General features: G+C 45.5%; 1 protein-coding gene across 4 annotated transcripts in view; it reads right to left on the reverse strand.

Annotated features, from left to right (window-relative positions):
- Positions 1–21,521, reverse strand: part of LOC111255035 (uncharacterized) — a 564,494-nt gene that overhangs the window by 518,861 nt on the left and 24,112 nt on the right. For all 4 annotated transcript variants that reach the window (XM_086974533.1, XM_022816680.2, XM_086974532.1 and 1 more), the window contains exon 3: positions 9,624–9,653. In XM_086974533.1, coding sequence (XP_086830659.1) covers positions 9,624–9,653 — 30 coding nt within the window. The remainder of the gene's footprint in view (positions 1–9,623; positions 9,654–21,521) is intronic.

Genomic DNA, 21,521 nt, shown 5'->3' on the forward strand with positions numbered 1-21,521 from the left:
TATATATATATAGACAAAGCAGAAGGGAAATATACGATAGTTATAGGTACGTGGTATACATTTATAATGATAACACTGCTATTGGGCGCATGCGAAACTATTTTACTTGCCATTTCTTCTTTTTTCTTTACTAGCTTCACTGTTCCTTGTTAATTAATCATACACGAAAGTAATAGAAAAAAGACGCTCTATGGTTATGTTAGTGATGCCCAGTATGGCTGGAATCTCTGTCTGATAGATGATACACGTTGTGATACAAACATTTCGCCCAATACCACTGGTCGAGATACTCATGCTGTATAACATCTTTAGGATAAAAGTACGAAAAAATAATAATAATAAATCGTTCTTCAATAGCACGTTAGCTTAAATCGCTCCGCTAGCACTCTGCGTCGACGACGCTACGCATGGCTGTCGTAGTGGTAATAAAAATAGTTTACTAGCGCCCGTTGTTCTTCAAGCCCGCTTCGACAGAACTGGCTTTAGCCCCTTCTTTAGCCTAAAGCCATCCCGTCCTCTACGAGCTCCTTCCTTTTCAAATCGTCATCTTTGCGCTTGTATCAGGCTATCACTCACCTACCGATAAAGTAAATGATGCCAATAATAACACTCGTACAATTGAAAACACATTTTATCTTATAACAATAAGGATGGTAATCATTTAACGATGAAGTCATTCTGCTTTTATTGTCTTTCGACGAGCGAACAGCACCGCACATAGCTTGTAAAGCTAGCTCACAACTAGGAGCCGATGGATTCTGTACGATGGACACAGACAGCCAGGTAGACCGAGGGACGATGATACCAGATGGCTATTGGTTGTGTTTATATGTTGATGTCTGTTTCTATTTACCCCTGGCATTGTCACTTCTTCACTGAAACAGTGTTCTTGTTCTTGTTATTATAATTGTCGTTATTGCTGTTATTGTCATCGTCGTATTATCCGCCGAATCTTCATACCAGTGTGATGATGTAGCTGCTTATTGCACCACCAACCGTCAGCAGCAGATAGTGCACAGAGTCTCCATGCAGGGCTTTGCCAGCAGGTAGCAGTTCTTCTCTCTAACCTACTGCTGCCATTATCCCCTTGGGGGGTTGCGCCTTCCCTCTGGAGGACGCAGGAGGACGATGACGACGACGAAAGCTTCCCCGTTTCGCGACTTCTCTACTGCTGCTTCAAGCATTCGCGTCTGGCTCTCTCTCTCTCTCTCTCTCTCTCTCTCATGAAAGCGTCAAGCCAGCGTCCAGAGAGGTAGGAACACGAAAGGGAGCCTAGGCTGTTGGATATACTCATCGCGGTCTAACCGTGTCGTCGTTGTTCTCTCCCAACCAACCCTAAGAAAGTACTAAGAGTGCGCCAGCAGTACCAGCATGTACTCCCACCATAGCACCCTTCCTAGCACACGACAGGTCTACGGTGATGTTATGTGCTTTCTGCCGGCTTGCCTAGCCGCCCGGTCGGGTTCCTCGCCGCTGGAACAGAGCCCTTGGCTTATGGGGAAGGGTATCAGAGGATGGGGGCAACAAGCGAAAGAAGGCCGAGGGATGAGGTACGCACGAGGTATTGGGTTGGGGTGCCTGTGCAAGACGGTAATGCAGTGTCAAACCACGCCATCATCTCAGCAAGCAAGCACCAGGTAGGGAGGAGGCAGGCGGAATCGGTTGTGGTATCCTGCTGCCGATGTTAGTGTAACTTTGCTACATAGCTCCTCCGACCCAGGCTCCCGTGGTGTTTCGCCAAGCTGCACTTCGTCCCTATCCATTCTCTCACTTTTTGCGGCTGCCGTTGTCGCCTCATCCTCTATCTAAGTCTGCCTCATGACGACCCGGGCCACAGCAGCCGGTTACGCTTGCCTCACTGCTGATGAATTTGGCTGGGACACGCCACCATTTCGACAAGCAGCTAGCAGGGTCGGACCGGGCAGCCAAGCGAGCAGGCGCCAGCAGCAGCAGCTGGAGGCTGAACGACGCGGACATCAGCGGCGAAGCCGGCTTCGGCAGCAGTCTTTACATTACTCCGCCAGTCTACTCGTACTCGACCTATTCATGTGCCTACTACATACATCTCTGCCTACCTGCCTGCCTACCAGCGGACCAACCTTGGCACTACTCACCTATCCTATTCTCCCCACCTGCGTTTGACTCACAAACTTAGACCACTCGGCTTGCTTAGGTGAGGTCTGCAAAACGTGCAGTAGCAGAGAAATAGACGACAGAATTGGGGCTCTAGCGACGCGAAGGAGCAACGACGGATGGGTAGCAAAGTCCGTTTTTAGACAGTCGAGCTTGGTCGCAGCTAACGTTCAGGCCTGGCTGGCGCTTTTGCGCGAGAACCGACGTCCAGTATATGCAGTTCAGTGTCCAACGCTTAGCTCCTTTCCCAGAAAGCCAGCAAGAGTCATACCCAATAGGCCGCAGCATGTCGTTGCGGTTCGTCCTTCGAAGAAAGTAGCGGAGCCTTAGGTCCATGCAGCACGTCGCATCTTTATGCCATGGCCTCTCGCGATACATACATACGTACAACCAGGAATGTACGCTGTTCCTGAGCATTTTTCTTGAAAGTACAAAGAAAATTATGTAATTTGGGTACTCGTTCCTCTTTTATGTGCTATGCGGTTACGGATAGGTACTCATAGCATAGTAGTATACATTCAAGTACGCTGTGAAGTAGCTAGCTTAGGTTTTTATCTGGCTATACATACTTTGCTATGTAGCTAGGTAGCCAGATATACGAACAAAGCAAGAAGATACAACGTACCCGTTGTATAAGCATGGCCTGATATGTAAGTAGGCAAAGAGCGAGAGCTCCAAGCAAAACCGAAAAGATTCAATTTGTGTTTTACGACTCAGGCAATGACAGCATTGAAAAGAAATACATTTTTTTTTACGCTGACATATGCCCTGGAAGTAGTTCTGCAAACGACTAAGGTCGAACTGTGAGAACCCGAAGCATTGACGATTCCCACGTTCGGAAACACAGGACCGTTATTTAACGCAGACACCCGGTAGGTGCAAGCCTCAACAGCAATCAGCAGAGACTAGTCATAGCAATATACAGTGGATAAAACGAGTAAATCGCTTCTCGACGCAATACGGCCACTGACAATAAGAGGGGGCCAAATTCTAAGGAGCAACCGTAGCGGCGGTGGCGGCAGAGTGCGCCGCGGCTGTCCTAGTAGCTGCTAATAAGTGCGTTAGCAGTGGCAGTAAATGCATTTGTACATCTATAGATATCAGTAGGGCATCTGTGTCAGGGCGCCGCGCATTTTTTATTCCCTGTCATTCATCCATTGAGACAGCAGCAGCAACGACAGCAGGACATTTCGCCGAGCAAGAGCAACAGGAACGATGACAACAAAACTAGCATTTAAGCAGGTAGTAAGCGTAGTTGGTTCCTTTCAGCGTGCATCATCTGTGCCCATTTAGCACAACACACATGGCGGCAGCACGTGCCCGTCAGCAATGCCCGGCTAGCTTAACAGCGATCGAACATATGATCGGGCCTACACTCCTTCCTTCCCGCTTCCTTAGCCGTCCCCGTTTCACACGTTTGCGTTTCTGGCGCGATAACGCTTTCTGTAGAGTAGCTAAATATTTTCGTATGTCTGTACATCGATTAGTATTATTTCTTCTGCCTCTCTTTTTCGATAACGGCGCCAGGACAGCCTTCCGCAGTCTCCATCGCAACTGGTTTGCACAGTTCCCGCTAGAGATGTCGCAAAAACCGGAGCTCTTGCGAAAGCAACGAAGTTCTTTCCTTCAATACAGCAGTCGCATGCGACGTATTATTGTAGGCACAGTCGAGCTGACGCTTATAGTGTTACGGCCCTCTATAGACCTTGACCCTACCAGAGGCGCCAGTAAGTGAATCTATAATAGCTTAGTCTTCAGTTCTCTTCGTATGTGTGTGTATTTGGCCCCTATATGCTTCCCTGTATTGGTACCCGCATGCGTGAATGAGTGTGTGTGTGTGTGTTTGCATGCCTAGAGCTTAACGATGTGGCGTCAGAGGCAGAAGAAAGACTTTCCGTTAGGTGTAACCATCAACGTTGGGCTGTATCAGAGGGCCCCAGTAGGGATGACCAACCAACGACATTTTCTTCTGTCCCTAGAATCACTATTTTCTCGCTCCCTCCCCCCCCGCCTCTCTCGCTGTCTGCACATAAGGTACACTGTACGGCTGGCTGGCTAGGTAGGTAGATGGATGGATAGATTGATCGCGTGTTTTTCGCCTGCATTTTTACGCCAGCATAACTAACGACAATAAGAAATGACGAACGAACGAAGGAATAGATGACCGAAAAATAAATGAAAATAGCAGCATACAAAAGCAAACACCGATGCGATAATTGAGTCATTTAAAATGGCCGCCGCAGCCAGCGGTGGCACCTTATACCGGAACAGCGGACGTATGAAAACTCATCAAATCACCAACAATATAACAGAAAGAACGAGAGCGCGGCTCGTTATCTCGTTCGGTGATAATGATACTAGTATTGATGATAGCTGCATTTTTAATTATGGTATAATGATACTGGTGTTCCGATGAGAGTCGGATGTAGCAGAAAAGGAAGCTTGAGTCGCCGAGGCGCTAGTCGTTGTTATTGCCGCTAGCAAATAATCAAAGACAAAGACAAACGTGTTTGCTTTATTCTGTATAAAAATTATCGTCAGCAATAGCAACCGCAGCAGCTGAATACTCGCTTGAAATCGGGTCGACTACGAAACCCATAAAATCGGAGATGTTCACACAAAGTAAAAAGCGATCGATGGCTAGTTTCAATTATGAACAATTAGCAGTCTTTGATAGATGCACGTAAACATGCCTGAACGTTCTAGCCCAGTTTGCGTCTGCGTTGTATATCTACTTATGGGCCTCCAGATCCGAGTGGGCATAGTGAAAAATTGCCGTTCGTATGTTGCGCGGACGACAGATGATGACCCCGCAAAGATGAAATAAGCCGCCCTAGCTGAAGTTGTACACAGAGTCGTAAGCACCGCCGTAAGCAGTCGACGTCAGTACGGCAAGACCCGGTAGCAAACAACAACGGAATGGAAAATAGAATTGGAAAAGTGCTTCATCTATACGTTCGTATATCTGCTCTATATCAAAACTAATCAAGCGGGATGTCGGTAATCGTGACTATATTGCTTGAACAAATTAGGTTAAAATTGCTTGATTCAAATTAGGTTAAAATTTAACTGGTTCTTTTTATTCAGTGATCGTCGAACGCCTCTACTGACATTGCAAAAAATGAACCAGAGACCTTCGATGTTCTATCTATTTTCCGATCTCCAAGAACTACCTCAGTTACAGCGTTGTTTACTTATTTAGAAAAAATAAACGGTAGTGGGAAGAGGGGTCGCGGGATGAGGTGGCCAGTCGGGATTAATTTTCATTGAAAAGGTTTGTTTCTTATTTTGGTTAGATTTTATGTACTTCACATTATATATACCCAATCATGTCTACTGAAATGAACGCTGGTCAATATTACTAAGCAAGATGGGGACATGTCGATGAGATTTACTCAGCGAACGCCCACACATTATCGAGCATCACACGACAATCGTATTACTATTATTATTATTATCATCTTCAAATGATGATGGTTACAGATGACACCCGTCATAAAAAATCCGAGTCTCGATACGGGAATTTAACTTAAGATTTCATAGAGCTAACGTCAGAAGGCTCTGCAAGTTGATGTGGTCGACGGGAGGGCATTTTTGCTCGAGGGCAGGAAATGTAGAGACTACAAAATACGTTGGAAGAGAAACGATGAGTGGACGCCTTGCGACACCCTTCTCTCTATTCCTCGTCTGTCTATGTACACATTTACAAGGCTTATAATAAGCCGCTTAGGTGTTTTCATGTATCAGCAGTCGTTGCCCTATAATGTATGTTGTTGGATGAAGCGAATTTTCAAACAAATATTTTTCGGCGACAAAGAGTACGGAAGGCTTACCCCCTAGTCCCCTTTTGGACAGGCAAATAGCAAGGGGTCCAAAAAATAAGTGTACGGCATCAAAATAATTACAGCTATGTACATGGAGTCGCTGTCTTTATATATTTTTAGTCATGCTTAGTCAGCTTCCCGAAAACCATCTGCTCAGCCACGTTACCCTCAACTCGAGCTTCCGTTTCTCTAGTAACTCTAAGCTTCTCCTCGCTGTTGCTGCTGCTAGCGTCAGCTACGATTTCGAGTAATTACGGATCCCTTATTGCAAGATACAGATTTCGGTGAATCAAAATGATGGTGACTCTACTCGCTTCGAGTGGGTGCTGCTCCTGCTGCTGTTGCCACTACTGAAGCCGCGGCTACAGCAGTTGTTATCGAGGGAGTCATCCTCATCATCGTATCTGTCTACGTGACAGAGACGATACGTAACGCGTGCTAGCCCGCTCACTGGATACAGATTCACATTTTGGATGCATAAAACGAGCAGGAACACAATCGGAAAAGAAGCCTCAGCGTCCACGGAGATAACCCCCAAAATGCCTAAGTACTTGGCAATGCTGACGATACTCAGGCGAGTCGTACGATACATGCGAATATTTATTCTACGAATGAGAGAGTACGTACTGATGCGCTTCAGATCGACGTAACCTTTGTGAGCAAAGAGTAAAATGTCCAAATCTGCTCGTAAAGATAATGCACCGAATAACAACACAATGTTCGAGATCAACCGATGCCGAATAAAATTATGCTCTCCGTATTACCACCTTCAGTGGCATAGGTGTATGTGTGGGTTTGATTATATTTCTTTGTGTAGCGCAAACAGCCAACTGGGCGTGCGGACGCACAGAGTGAAGTACAGTCGACAGTGGGATTTATAATGCTGGGGCATTCTCGTCAGGAAAAATCAAGAGGGGGTGACGCAACGTAAGCTTGAAAGGCTGCTTGTTCGTTTCATGTCGTACTTTTTGTATCGTTTTTCTCGCATCTCTTCCAGCGTCTTACGTGGAACGCACGTGAGTATTTGAGCACAGTTTCCTGTAGATCTTCCTCCTGCAACTTCTGACGCCGAACATGTTTGAAGTTTCCAATGACAACGCTCGAGATAAGCCCCATAGGCACAGAAGTAGCAGCGTCTGCTACTGCGGGAACTACGAGGCTTGGTACTCTGTCACCAGTAGCACGTTTGGTGAGTGACGTTTCGGACAAAACAAAACAACAACAGTGATGTAAACAACGCGTAATGAGAAACACGGAATGGCCAATGCGCAATGTATATTTTACCCAGAAATAAAAAACAGTTTCCAGGGAATACGAGCACGGGGCGCTCAGCTGGTTGCCAGCTTGTTCGGTCAGGATATATAATGACGATGACGATATTAGACGCACGCGAACGGCTCTGAGACGACATACGGCGGCGGCGGCGGCGGCAGCGGCAGCAACGATCGTGGCGATATCTACTTTTTATGCTGCTGCCTGTTGTCACTGCCGCAGCCGATTTGGATGCGTGCGAAATTATGCCCCTTACCGCAAAACTCTGCCACAGTGCTGCCCCTTCTGGGTCGCGCGTCGACGCCATTACTACTCGCGTACGCAGTCTATCCCGGTAGCACCATCAAAGCCAAAATTAACAGCGCCACTGGTACGATTGTGCCTGTAAATTCTATCATATACGTAGTACCGCCAGTCGTGTGACTGAGTAATACACGCCTATATTTCATGCTGCTTCACTCCATCCATAGTTTATGCTTTTTATACATATATAACAATATGTGAAACTTGATAACAATTATACATTTCTCAGTTCACGTGTTGCTCACTGAAGTATAACTTGAATTTTCTCGCTTCGACCAGCCGCTGCTTCACTGGGCGCCGCTCTCACTGGTCGCAGAGTTCAAGTGGCCGTTCTATCACTGCGGATGTTGTAGGTAGCGTGCAGCGCTCATGGTACGGTCGAGTCGCCTCGTCCAATTAAACTATAACAAGAATAAGAAATTTAAAGGGAGAACAATGGCACCGGCCATAGTGAAAAGTCATACGAGCGAGGTAATACGAAGCTAGGGGGGAATTTTCAAGCTAATTCAGGCAGAAAGAAACACAGCGGACGCACAGAAGCACTGATGCAGGCCAGAGCGAAAATGCAAAGATAGAGATCGAGAGTAAATACCGTAGAAGGAATATATGATTTGTGCGTTTTGTCCTCTCTGTTCTTGGCTTCGTCACTTACTACTCGTATCATCGTTGGCCGCTCAGGCGCTTTACCAGACACATTTGATGCCTATTGTTTCGCGTTATTCGAGAAGGAGATGCCGAGATCAGATAGGTCGTGCAGCACAGACAGGTGGTACGCCAACAACAAGAACGTCTTTAAACTTTGCCTGTACACAAATCCATTATGTAACATCATATCTGCGAAACAGGCTACGTTCAACCCACGTTCGAATAGTTAGTCATAACATATAGTTGAAAATATCAAATCAAACCTGGATCCAAGTAACAGGCATTTGTCTGTATGTATGTGTGTGTGTGTTGAAGCCAAACGGGCCCAAGGCAGCATCTTCCTTTCTGATTCTGCAATAAAGCTAATGAAAGTATACAGAAAATAAATTCACAGTATGCCATCTTCGTGTCCGGCACAACAAATGCTTACAAAAACGTAATGGGCCATTCTTGAGATAATTCTTTTTTACTAGCTAGTCAGCAGCCTGAACAGCAGTAGTAACACTATCTAATTACCGAGAGACGTTTGCAGTTGCATTTGTATCGAAACAATCCATAGAGCATTAGGAGTCGTTCAACGATGTGTTATCGCAAAGGGCTCGGAAGCCATATCGTAACTACTTAAAGATGAATACCCCTCAATTGTCTACTACTGAACACTGCTTTGTTTGCAATGAACGTGGAATCGATGAAACGCCTCACTCCCACCGGTCATTTTTTTTTCATCATTTACCTACGAGAGAGAGAGAAACGCGATATCTCCATCGGTCCGTACAGAGCCGACGACACATTACTACTAGTAATTAATTAGAATATAATTGATTTATAGTAATTGATGAAATGTATAATTGCGGTCGGTGACGATTCTTATGCTATTGTTACTACTATTGATACCCGTATCGAAATTTCCGATCGTAACGGCTGACAAGTCTTGAAGTTGGGGCTACCCACGGCCAGCGGGTTACACTAAGCAATCGAGTCACACTAGCTCTTGCCCTGGCATGACCCTATTTCCACTACAGTTGCTTGTTAGCAGGCATGGGTGCTAAAGCGTTGTTGTCGGCCCGCTTCCGCGTCAGCAGTTCGAAGTCCTACGACTTTGAGTGGACCTCTGTTAATGCATCCGTTTTGGTGGATCGACAATTATTTTGGCCCTGTGGATTCTCATTGGCAAGCGCACTACGTACTGGATGCCTTTGACTCCCGTTGCGCGACCAAATGAAGTCGGTCTAAATGCTCCGAATCCGACCGCTCGCGACGATTGGCCGCCTCTGATACACAGCGGACCGGGTGTGTTTGTCCGGTTTTGAACCTAGACCACGTCATTTCGTGTCCTAAAGTTTAGTGGGTAAACGAACCACTGCTAGTGAACTCCTACGAAGATAGCAGTCGGCCTCTCGTCTGACGAGCACTCTCGAAGTGGGCACAGTTAAAACCGCTACATACCTGTTTTTCTCCAGCTCGTTGTGTGTAGATCTGAAACAATGCAGAAAACATTGTTTCGGTTAGAATTCTCCACGCAAATATGTAGAATAGATAATTTAATTAAAAAAAGACATATACTACGAGCTATTAGAGTGCACGAATAGCACGCTATAAATACTGAATGCACATAGTAATCAACCAACGAGCTCGTTCATCAATTTCTTCTATGTTAGTGTTCGTATTATAAACAACTCCGGGCAACTGCTGGCTGTTTTTAGCCAGCTATCGGAGAACTTCGAAAAACAACAGCGGGTCGAGCCTCCGATTCGAAGGTGCAGCCGTACGCAGTCCGGGTCACAAGCTAATGGTTATCGTACGATGATGCTGGAGAAATTGAATTCATCGTTAATTTTCATAGTATGGCACCGGCGAAACTCCATGCATGGTGTAGACAACCATGTAAATTTTGTCCATATTTCCCATTATTGCTCGACTCTACCGGACGCCCGCGTCTCAATTAGCTACTGCTTGCTGCAGCTATTTCGTCCTGTCACCGGCTCGTTACGCGTTTTGCCCCTCCGTTATTGAATTGTATTGTAGAAAGGATCAAACGACAATGTGACAGCAGTAGCATGCGTAAGAACCCGCCGTCAAACTCGCCATGGGCATCACTGCGCGATCGTCAATGAAACTTCGATTACGACAATCGTCTCTGCTGCCCACTGCCACTATAAACATTATTACAAATTGAGTAGGTAGGATTAAATCCCAGAACAGCTATAATGACACCCACCTGTCGATATCTTCTGCCATTACACAATCTTCTAATTAAGAGAAGACACGCTATCATTACGAGGATCAAGTAGTTACCGGACTGCATCTATAGCTCGCATTGTCATAGATCATCAGCAGCAGTAAATTGGTTGGCTCGTTTCAGGCAATAAGTGAATTTCGGTTCATTGCTTTTGGCGCAAAAACAGATTTTATCACAATCATACATATTGGGTGACGGTCGGATTCATCCTGGATTACTGGGCGATGTGTCGTATTTTAGGTAACTACACAAGCGAAGATGCAGCCGAATGAAGTTGATAAGATCTGATCAGTTGGAGAAACGGCTGCCATGAGGCAAATGCCTTGGTCCAGGGGCAAAGAATCGAAACGAAGAGAGACCGCAAAAGTAACGCTCAAATGTATCTCGAAGAGAGCGATGGATGACGAACCTAATAACGAAATTGGGTATGCCACGCCTGGATAAAACATACAGCTGTAAGTGGCTCATGCTATTGTTACTGGCGTCATTGGGCCTTGTTGTGTCAGGGTTCAACCGCGACAACAACGCTAATGTAATATCAACAACAATTGCGGACAACAATGTCGTTGCGCATAGACAATCGGACAGACAACGGAACGTTATAAATTGATTACCCAAATTAGTGCTTGAGGCTGTTCATTAACCGTACTACTGGTTACAGGTAATGGAAACGCACGCGTAGACTGCACACTCTTTCAAATATGGCGCTATCTTAAGCGGTAGCAGGAAAAGTTACGACGAGGATAGCAACGCTGACAAACCATCGTAGCATTACTTAGCTGAGAAAAGTACGGACAGACAGTATTGTTACGCTTTTTATTCTTCATGTGCGTGCATTGCCCTCCGTCCATTATGATTCCGGCCCCTTCAATAATGATGGATCTGTTCGTGGTTCTATGGGATACTGTATGCTCGAGACCGTCGACTCACGACGACAACGACAACCTGAGACAGTTACAAGTAGTTGCCGCTCTCATTGCCAGCGGCTGCTGCAGAAGCTGTACGGCGACGGCTGTATCGACACCACCATAAACGTCGACTGTCCCCGTCGCCGCTCATCACAGCGATCAATAAACAGAAACAAGGTTTCTGCAGACACAATAACAACAACAGGCAGACCATCGACGATGATATTGATCGCAAGAGAATCTGCTGCCGAAGCAGATTTGAGCGAAGCCGTTATGACATAGTAGGAGGTCCACGTCGGTTGTTTACGAGCGCGTTGGTCGTCGCCCCCACCAACGCGGGCGCGACGGTGTCGTCGTTGTCATTTTTTAGTACCTGTCACCGCCCAAATCAACATCAACAGGCCTGTCGTCGTATTTGATCGTAAAGTGAGCAAGTGCATGTGTTCTTTTTTATCTATTGCTCATGGATTTCCGCTCCTGCTGCTATCTTGTTTTATCTGCTAAGAGTTTGTAGATTGAGTGGCCACTGCTGCTACCATTATTGTTGTTGTTGTTTCCCTGCATAAAACTTTCGTCGTTGTCTCAAGTAGTCGGCCTGTTGGACTTAATCACAGCAGCGGCGTTGTTTGTCGCTGGTCGTAACAACAGCTGGGGCAGTGTCTGCTGTGGGTTGGAGGCGCTTTTCAGCGGGCCACTAGCCCACTGTCATCAGCAACAAATTGGACGCAGTTTGGATTAGCGGCTTATTTTTATAAATTCTATTACCTTGAGAACTAATATATAACGAGATCGACGACGCTATTGATGAGCAGCGAGGTAATGATAATGATACTAATGGCGCGGGGGAGAAGGGTCGGGGTAGTACAAAAAATTAGTATCCATGTGTGGCTTTATTTTTTTGTCCTTGTGTACGATAGCATCAATTGGCGCTGCTGGTTTAGATAGGAACCACTACGTTTCAACTCTATGCTTTTGGGAACTTGGCAGCTAGTATATATACCACATTTTCTAATCACACCTACGCCGCTGTTAGGTCGGATACCAACGGTATGTGTATCGCAAGCTCTTGAGTGTTCTGTTTTGGATTTTTAATTTAATTCTAGTTCGTCATTTTACTATGATACTGTTAGATTAGAACCGCTAGGTAAAAAGAGCAGGACGCATAAATGTACTGAGTTGTTGTTATTGTATAGTCAATTGTTTGTGAAACGACCGAACGTGTCGCGCAAACCGAGTAACGTTCAGCCACAGCTCATGCCGAAACGAAAGCATAGGTCTTCGCATTGTCTTCATTTGCTGCTGCTAATTGTGAGCTTAATTGACGTTGATGGCATTAAAGTTATTATCAATCATTTTGGCTGTCTCAACGAACTACTCTGCAGGAGACCAGCTTCTATTTCTTACGTGACCTACACGGACGCTTACACAGATGCAATATAGCCAGAATGCCGCGAAATGATTTAAAACAGATGCAGTAGTAAGAACAATTTCATCCATCTTCTATAATTGTTTGTATCGACTCGGCGTACAGGACACGACACGACATAAACCCAGGCGCATACATGCACGTCCACAAGGACATACCACGATATGGTAGACCACAAAACAAAGGTTGCCGCTGCTGCTGCTGCTGCTGCGGATGCCGCTGTTGCGCTCGAAGATTCAATCGATGATAGAATATAGCGCCGTACAATACGAAACGATAATGTAAATGTCACTTTGAAGCCATTAACCATTTTGCCCTGACGTGTTTCCTTTTTGCCTAAAATCCGATTGTGTTAGGCGCATGGATGAACGGAATATGGTATGATTTCCACAATCGAGCCTGTGATGATATCCTTTCCTCTCTCTTCCTTTGTCCCGCCGAGGCCGGTCGCATCGTCCTTCTAGTATCCGGCGTACATCGTAGACCTTGTGCGGTTCCCCAAACAAAAAAAAGATAGTCCTAGCACTTGCTTGTTGCATATTGATTAAATAAGTTTCGACAACAATAACTGTAGCAAAAGCAGTACCGTTAAAATCAGTGTCATTGACGGTAACATATATTAGTACCGGCAGAGGAGAGAGGCTACGAAAAAGGAGAAAAAAACTATTGACAGCGGCCGTACTTCCAGAATCACTATATGTGCGTTCCGCGTGAAGCAGGATGTACTGCTGTGTTGTAGTCCTCAAACGGACGGCAGTTTATTCCTGAATTCAAAAGAATCCCGTAGCGGCAATGTCAGGATAGCAGGACGGTCATTGGCACGCATAATATGAATGTGCATGCGTACAGCAGCAGTTGGCTGTTATGGTACATATAGTTCAATCCCGTCCACCGCAAGTAGTAAATTGTTCTTTTTTTTTCTATCATCGTCCTGGAGTACACAGCGTAACGTACAATGAATAGAATCTCGCGAGAACAACTAGCGGAAATTTATTCAGGTGACACTATAGGTCATTAATCCTATATGCAAAATAGATTGACAGGCTGCTCCTTCCGAATCCGGGTCAGATGCTTCCTCGACCTAGTTAGAAGTTTCAGGCTGGCTCGGCCGATGTACAGTAAACCAAAATTAAGAACCGAGCCCATAAATCCTCTGCACTGCAGGACGTAACCTGTAAATATACGTACGCACAATGCATTTTATGCATATATGTTAGACTAGATAGCGAGCGCAAGCGCTAGTTACTGCTACATGCTATTGAATGCTTGCTTCTTGTTTCTTTCAAGATCACTGTCTCGTTCGGCCGATGAGCAAAAACAAGCCATCAATTTCCAGGCTACGTTGTGGATATCCCCAGCAGGAGCTCCTAGCAAAAAATAGAGATTACAGGCGAAAACAAGAATCAAAGGATCAGCAAATAATGAGAACGCGACCATGTTAGTGGAAACGTAGCGCACTGATGCTACATAACTACGCCACTTGCTAGTATGGTTTCTGTTGCCTCCGAGTTCTACAGGCGGCAGCTACCTCTTCATGGCGTTGCCCTCATCGTCCGACTTGCGATATGAGTGTTGCCCTACCCGAGGAGAACGAATCACCATAATTGGAGCCAGATATGAAGTGCTGACTTGCCAATACGACCCTCGAAGCCTTCGGCTTTCGCCCTTCGGCTCGTCCCCTGCGCACCTGTACGATGGACAATGGTCAATAAGTAAGCACGACGCTCAACGAGACGCCGCCGCTGCCTGCTTCGGCATGCTGCGTTCGAGTAAGGGCAGCAGTGTGCGGATAATAGTCAATAAATAAACATTGCACCGCTCTTGTGGGGATCACTAGAGCCCCAGCAGTATCACCAACGACAGCAGCAAGTGCGTACCCCATATAATGGAGGACTAGCACGTTAATTAATAACAAATAAAGATGCCCTCTGTCTGATACGCAAAGTTGAGTCATCAATAGGCAAGGAAAATATGAAACATAGTAGCTAAAGGCAGTAACAATTGGAAAATAATGGACGCTTTTGTTGGTATTTTGATAGTAACCCGTCTGCCCATGAGCTCTATGAACAGGTGTGACGTATGATGTTCGACTGTACCGCTCAGTACATCGATAAGATGTCGATGCTTAACGGTACATTTCGGACGTTAAGGTCGGCGAAACATTCAATTTCTAACAAAAAACAGTAGCAGAAAGCTATGAGTTTGCTCTAGAGCATGATGATCTACGGGCAGTTCGTCACCAAAAACTTCGTTAGAACTCTTCCAGGGCCAAGTGACGCGGCAAATTATTGCGTGCATGCCTGATATCTACGAGTGGACAGAGATGTTACACACTACCACATACGGTGATCATCTACTGGTGATGACAATTTGCCATGCTAACATCGAACAACACACGAATGCAGAAATACACAGGCAGGCTGCATGAAGAAAATGAAGACAAATTAGGCTGTGATCATGGTGTCCTATCGTTCTGCCCTATTGTATTTCGCTTAATTGTACGCTGTGCTGTACTGCGCTGCGCTGCCCAAGACGAAAAGGTTGCCAATAAATCAGTCTTTGTCCTTCACTTTGTTGAAAAACGATATCATCCAGCAAATACACCATACGCCGTAACAAAATCAGTGAGTGTATGGCTGTACAATGCGAATTCTATATAGCACTGACCAACGCTAGACATAGAAGCACACAGGCAAATGCATCATCCCTGCAACTGGCTATCGAGGATGATGCCCGTCTTTGGCGCCGTCGTCATGTGGCTCGTCGCTTCGACCATCACCACTATAATACGTTACTGTATTAGTACTATCACTGAGACAAGTATCGGCAGTGCTTGGCCAGCATCGTAGAACCGTTTGCGGTTAGTAGACTCACTCAGGCTATGTGGCGTTTAAGTAGCGTACACCCGTCGTCCTTCTACTCTCGCTATCTCCTTCTCACTAAAACTCTGGTTTTCGCCATATTTCTCTTTCGGCTTCACCCTGGCCCTTCTGCGCGCACGTCCTGCCGCCTACTTGAGCCGCGTCGACGTGCTCACTTGCTGCTGCGTGGTCGTTCGCCCATAATTCTCATGATTTAAGAAAAGCCACATACTAGTGGAAAACAGAAAGGGCATGCGGACGGACATAAATAAAGTACGTTATAGAAGACCATATCTTAGTAATCAGTCAGCCGCGGCGGGCCTATACCGATACTCCGACAATAGTGTAGCACTAATGCCGCAACGACAAATACGGTTGACAGCGGCCGTGCAAAAAAAAATCGCTAAACGATCGACCGACTGACCGAATGACTACGAGGCCAGCAACAGGATGAAGTAACGACAGCGAACAGAGTTCTAAAGTAAACTACTACCGTCACCGGCATTAGCACCATGTTTTGGACGCCACAGATATAGAACGATTATTGTGAGCCGCTTTTTCGCATTTGTATCGAGAATGGTTACGTTTTGAGAGATATTGTGCGAGAGCATAAGTTGTTGATAGTCTCAAGGTGAACTTGCTGAGATAGTTCGATTTTTTCTACTTACCGCTTTCGAGATTTTGGCAGAAGCACTTGCTGTTCGTAAATTTAAGCCCAAAAATTTTGTCAGACGTTTTCTCTAGAAGTGATATTTTTCCCACTGCTGCGAGGATTTCTATTTTTTCAGCGAACTTTAACCGCAAGTTTTTTCTTCAAGTGAATTCACAGAACTCTAGCTACGACTGCGTCTCATAGCTTTCCCTATATCGAACCAAGGATTTCACGAGGTTTCTTGCGATGTCCAAGATTTCGAAATCAATGACTGAGATCTATCCGGCAGGACCATGTTCACAGTCCATTTCCACACAGAAAGGAGTTTCTATCGAAAACCTTGAAAAGGGCAGCACTTAGCAAAAATCGGCCAGTTGGAATTGTCGACCCTTTTCGGCCTCTCGACAACAATCAGAAAATTCCAAAAGACTTTACGACCTAAGTAATGCGCACAAATATATTAGAGAAATATGAGTAAGACAGGTAGAAATTGTAAGCCGGTTCCTTTTTGCATATATACGTATATATGCATGCAAAGATATATGTCGAGTTCACTTAATTTCATTTGAAGGGTAGTCATATGGAACAACTATACGATAGGGTTCGTTTGTAGCAAAATAGTAGAAATAAGTTTGCCATCGTATCTGATACCGAATCGAATGAGTATAGCGCAGCCATTGGCGCTCTATTGCCGCCGCCATATTTAAGCGGATTAAACAGATTACAGCTGGCGCCTCAACACAGGACGAATTTATCTAAACGCGTTGCGTATGGTGATTCGCGAACTCGATATTGGAAAAAAATGCTCCGTACGGCGGGTAGGTAAGTGCAAATACGTAAGAGATCTCCATTATAATATATGCATACATTAGTGGTACCTGCTATGCTACCGCATGCATAGCAATGGCCGATCAGCCGAGCCTATAGGAATAAAGTTTTTCCATTATATACACGTAGAATTGTAGATGGTCATAGTTTCCCTTACTATGCTTCTACATTCTATCTCCTTACTACTCTATCGAGAAGCATGCGGTCAGTGGCGACATCTGGTGCTTTGTAGAGGATTTTCAACAAGCCTGAACTGTACATAATGTCCACAATATCGTTAAGCTTTATCGCTTTGTTTGCAGTTGTCCTTCGGCGGTTATAACTCGTTCGGTGCTTGACTGCTCCACTCATATATTGGCTCGGACTCAGCGGGCCTGTCATATCAAACCCGCCGACTTTTCGTAGGGCAACGATAAATAACCCATTAGTCTATACTGATTAGGAGGAGAACGACGTGTCAGCACCAAAAGAGTTCACAGGCGTTTAAATGAAGAGCGATAATTTGAATTTAAATGGCATCAGAAACAATAAAAAAGTAGCCTGTCATCATCCGGCCAGATTATACTAGCAGGCAAAGGCTGTCACGCAATTCGCGCCTAGAAGAGTCTCTCGGTATAGAAACGGACAGCACGGTACTCTGTACAGCTCTGTATGTCCATGAGCGTTGTCAAAGGGACGGTTACGACCTACTGCACTGTCTGTCTAAGGCTGAAAATTGGCCAAGATCAATGACAAAAGGCTGTATGAATAAGCGGCTCTGAGGCTAGGGGAACCTTTCCCGAGACTGTTGTTAATTGCACTTTCAATTGAAGACATCTTTATTGAACACAGGGAAAACGAAATACCAGCATATATCGTCAGCGAACGTTAGGCATAGCTATTGTCGGTTAATTCATTTCTATGCAAAAAATACAATATTGCAGCTGCTTCTGCAGTTATTAACAACAGTGGCCCTGTCTACTCTTAGTAACTGGAACAAAACTTCGATGACGTAATCTTTAATGATGTAACCTTCAAATCTAACGTCTAGTAATAATAGTGAAGTATCAAAAAGCAACGTTTACGCGAACGTTTATGAACAAGATTCAGCTAATTAAACAGTATTCCCACTAAAATCATGACTAGCCGACACTTAAATAGACTAGATCCTGCGTGGTCGAAATGGTCACATGGCCGTTAGTATCACGGCCATGTCGCATCGAGCCTTGTGTAGTGACTTTACAGGTGCGCGTCGACAGCGTCTTGCCACTGTCTAAGAAGAATCGAGCGATACCGTTTACAGCATGTTCCAGTTTGACACGGGATGGCGGGGCAGGTTATTCACAGATGACTTTAAGGTCATCAGTGGAGGTTTTTAGCGTTAGGTGAAAAATAAGGGTCGATAGTAACAGCAAGGATTGCCTACAACAAAGGCGATATGCATCCTCTCTGGAAAATACATGCCGTCCATATTTTTTGCAGTAATAGCAATAGCATCGATTCATCGTGCCTACACCGTTTTCTGCACGACCGCTGTATGATCCTCTTGGAAATTTGTCCTGCCACCGCAACAACATCGCTGACGTTTGAAAGATGCGCTACGCAGTGCATGACATCTTAGGTCAATGATACGCTAAGAAAAGCTACAAAAGTAATGAACGCAGACCCTGACATCACTTCAACGGATCTTACTACCCTCCGTCGCCTGGGTCATCCGACTCAGTTTAGCTGGACCCAGCTCGGTTCGGCGACCATCTCCGTCCGACGTCCTCTACTGCTATATTGTTCAAAGATCTTCTTGTTCGCACAGCGGCAGCACTAGCAAAAGGCTTGTCTTTTTTAGTTTTTCTTCCTTCCTTCCTTCCTTCCTTCCTATTTTTATTGATAAAAGCAAACATTTCTTTACAAAATAACAAGAAAAACAGCGCATTGCTGTCGCCGCTACTCCGGTCGCTGCTGCTAGCCGACCTGGGACAATACAAAGCAATGCAACAAACAGGACAAAACACAGATGGAGACAGCCTCATCTCGGCCTCCACTCGTTTTCTTTTTCCACGGCTGTTTGTTCCCTGTTCCTTGTACCACGAGCCAAAAAGCAGCAGCGACACAATGGGGCCAATCGAGAATGAACAACAACGCCAATAGCCATGAACAGCCGGCAACGAATGTCGAAAGCTTCAGCAGGATTGACGAAACAACGCTACCGCAGCCAAGCTAAAGCAGCGTGGTCTAACAAACCTAAACGGTGAGCTCCGGGGGGTAGAGTTCGCGTACACAGCCAGCAGCAACGCCGTATACATTACTATGTTATTTTGCCTAGATATTATGTGTCCCAGGTTTCTAATAGCTACGATCATGACTTGAATACTCAGGGAATGCGCAAAGATCAAATGGTCAGACCAGAAATGAATTATTGCCTTTGTTAGACATTAATTGAGCTTAACGGGACGATGCCGTTTAGCCATGATTTACACGCGGACTCAATGGCCAATCATTTGCAATGGAGGTGTCACCGTGAAGAGCATCAGATGCGGCTTTCGATCGCCAGGAGGAGTCGAGTGGCCACCAGCCGTTTATCAGACACCCTTGGCCATCTCGTGGCCTAACATATCTCTATGAGTTTGCTGAAACTCTGCTTATACTCGTCAGTTTCTGGTGAACCCATCAAATCGCTGTCACTGATATCAACGATGCCGAGATCAACAGGAGCCTGAAAACCTGCCCGTGTTCAATACGCCTCAAAGAACCGCCGGCACTGCTGGCTCGTGCAGTTCGTAACCACACGCAGCCATATCTAATGAAAAGGTATTGTATATCCTAGCGGACGATTGAGCGTGTATGCGGGTGACGTCGACAACAGCGGTTACGTCAGCAACAAAGGCGACTGCGTAGCTACCAGCCGGCTGAAAGAGGAACGGAGAGACGGACAGATTACGTTTGTCTTGTTTGCTTCGTCCGTCGTTGTCGATGTCGATTCTTACCAAATACAATATGTCTTTCTTTCCGTGAACGAAACAAATAATTAACAAGCGGCTGGATGCCACGAATCCACATTAAAATGCCCAGACAGCGTTCGATCGGCCGTTTCTAAGCTGTCGGTTCTAAAAATAACTAAGTCTGGTGTGGCTGCCATGTAACCATAAAGGAAATGAGCATACGACTTCATTTCGATTAGAGGCAACTAAGGGAAGCACGTGGTTGCTGCTCTCGCAGCTCCTCCACCAGCACGAATCTCTCGACACTGGATTAAGGCACGATTCCCATTTTTCAACGTGTTGCTACGCGTACGCGTGACGACAGTTCAATAAGTCGATTCTTCATAGACTGGAAATGTGCATCCAATAGCGCTGCTAAGCTACAGTAAATAGATAATATCATATGTAAGAGACTTAGGCTAGGAGATAGGGCCTCTTAAGGACAGCGGCAACGAGGTTGGATGCGAAAATGCTGCTTGCTTATGAGTAGCCCTTTATAACTAGCTAACACGAGCTCGGCCGCAGGTTAATGTCTGTTTTGCTTTTATCTTCATTTATATATAGACGCTCACCTACACGCGCGTAGGTATGTGTCGAGTATGAATGTACGATAAGACTCGCAGAACCGGCAGCAGCTTAATAAGAAAATTATAATAAAGTAATTATCCTCATGATAAGAGCAAACGTTGCTACCAATGATACAAGTGACTAATGAATAGTTCCGAGGAGCAAAAGATGGCGGCGATATTGCCGCTGCTGCTACTATTAGAATTACTGTTGCGGTTCGAAACAGTCAGGCACACGTACGAGAGAGTTTCAAAAAATGTCAGCTTTGGGACTGCTGCAGCTGTTAACTAAGACGGCATTGTTAATTGATGTCTATAGTTGCCAAGGCGGAACAGACGACTAGGAATCAAAATGGCTGACAAATGCGGGATACAGTTGTTGCCATGTTATGGATCGCGCACGCAGGCTGAACATCAGTAGTTTGCTTTATTTCGTGCTGGAGCTAACAACGATAACGACGTCAAGGGCGGCGGATTTGTAACCAATGCAGTAGCATCGTTCCATATGAATACCACTTTAAAGCGTTCTGTTCCCCCTAAAACATCCAAAGGGGGCACGCGCAACGCTTTGTTTGTGCTCGTTGCGTGTTGAACGCTAACAAAACGCAGACAAGTCATCGTTGTCATTGTTAAGTTTGTCGAGTTTCGCGTACCGTTGCCTGGATGGAGCAGAATTGACGTGCGCCGATCTATTCAACAGCTCGAACCTATCTGTAAACCTATTTTATGTTCTGCTTCATTCGCTTGATCAAAGCGAGTTCAAATCAGGCAGGTCAGTGGCATTCACCCATTCGACCGAAAGCCTTTCCTTATCTCCCCTTCCCTCCGAGTCTCCATCGGGAAACGCAATGGTGGTAAGTTGAATTAAATTACGCTTCTGTCTAAACGATTAGAATGTAACTTTATCGTA

The sequence above is a fragment of the Varroa destructor genome, unplaced genomic scaffold (genome assembly GCF_002443255.2).
Source record: "Varroa destructor unplaced genomic scaffold, Vdes_3.0 BEIS01000007.1, whole genome shotgun sequence".
Lineage (NCBI taxonomy): Eukaryota > Metazoa > Arthropoda > Arachnida > Mesostigmata > Varroidae > Varroa > Varroa destructor.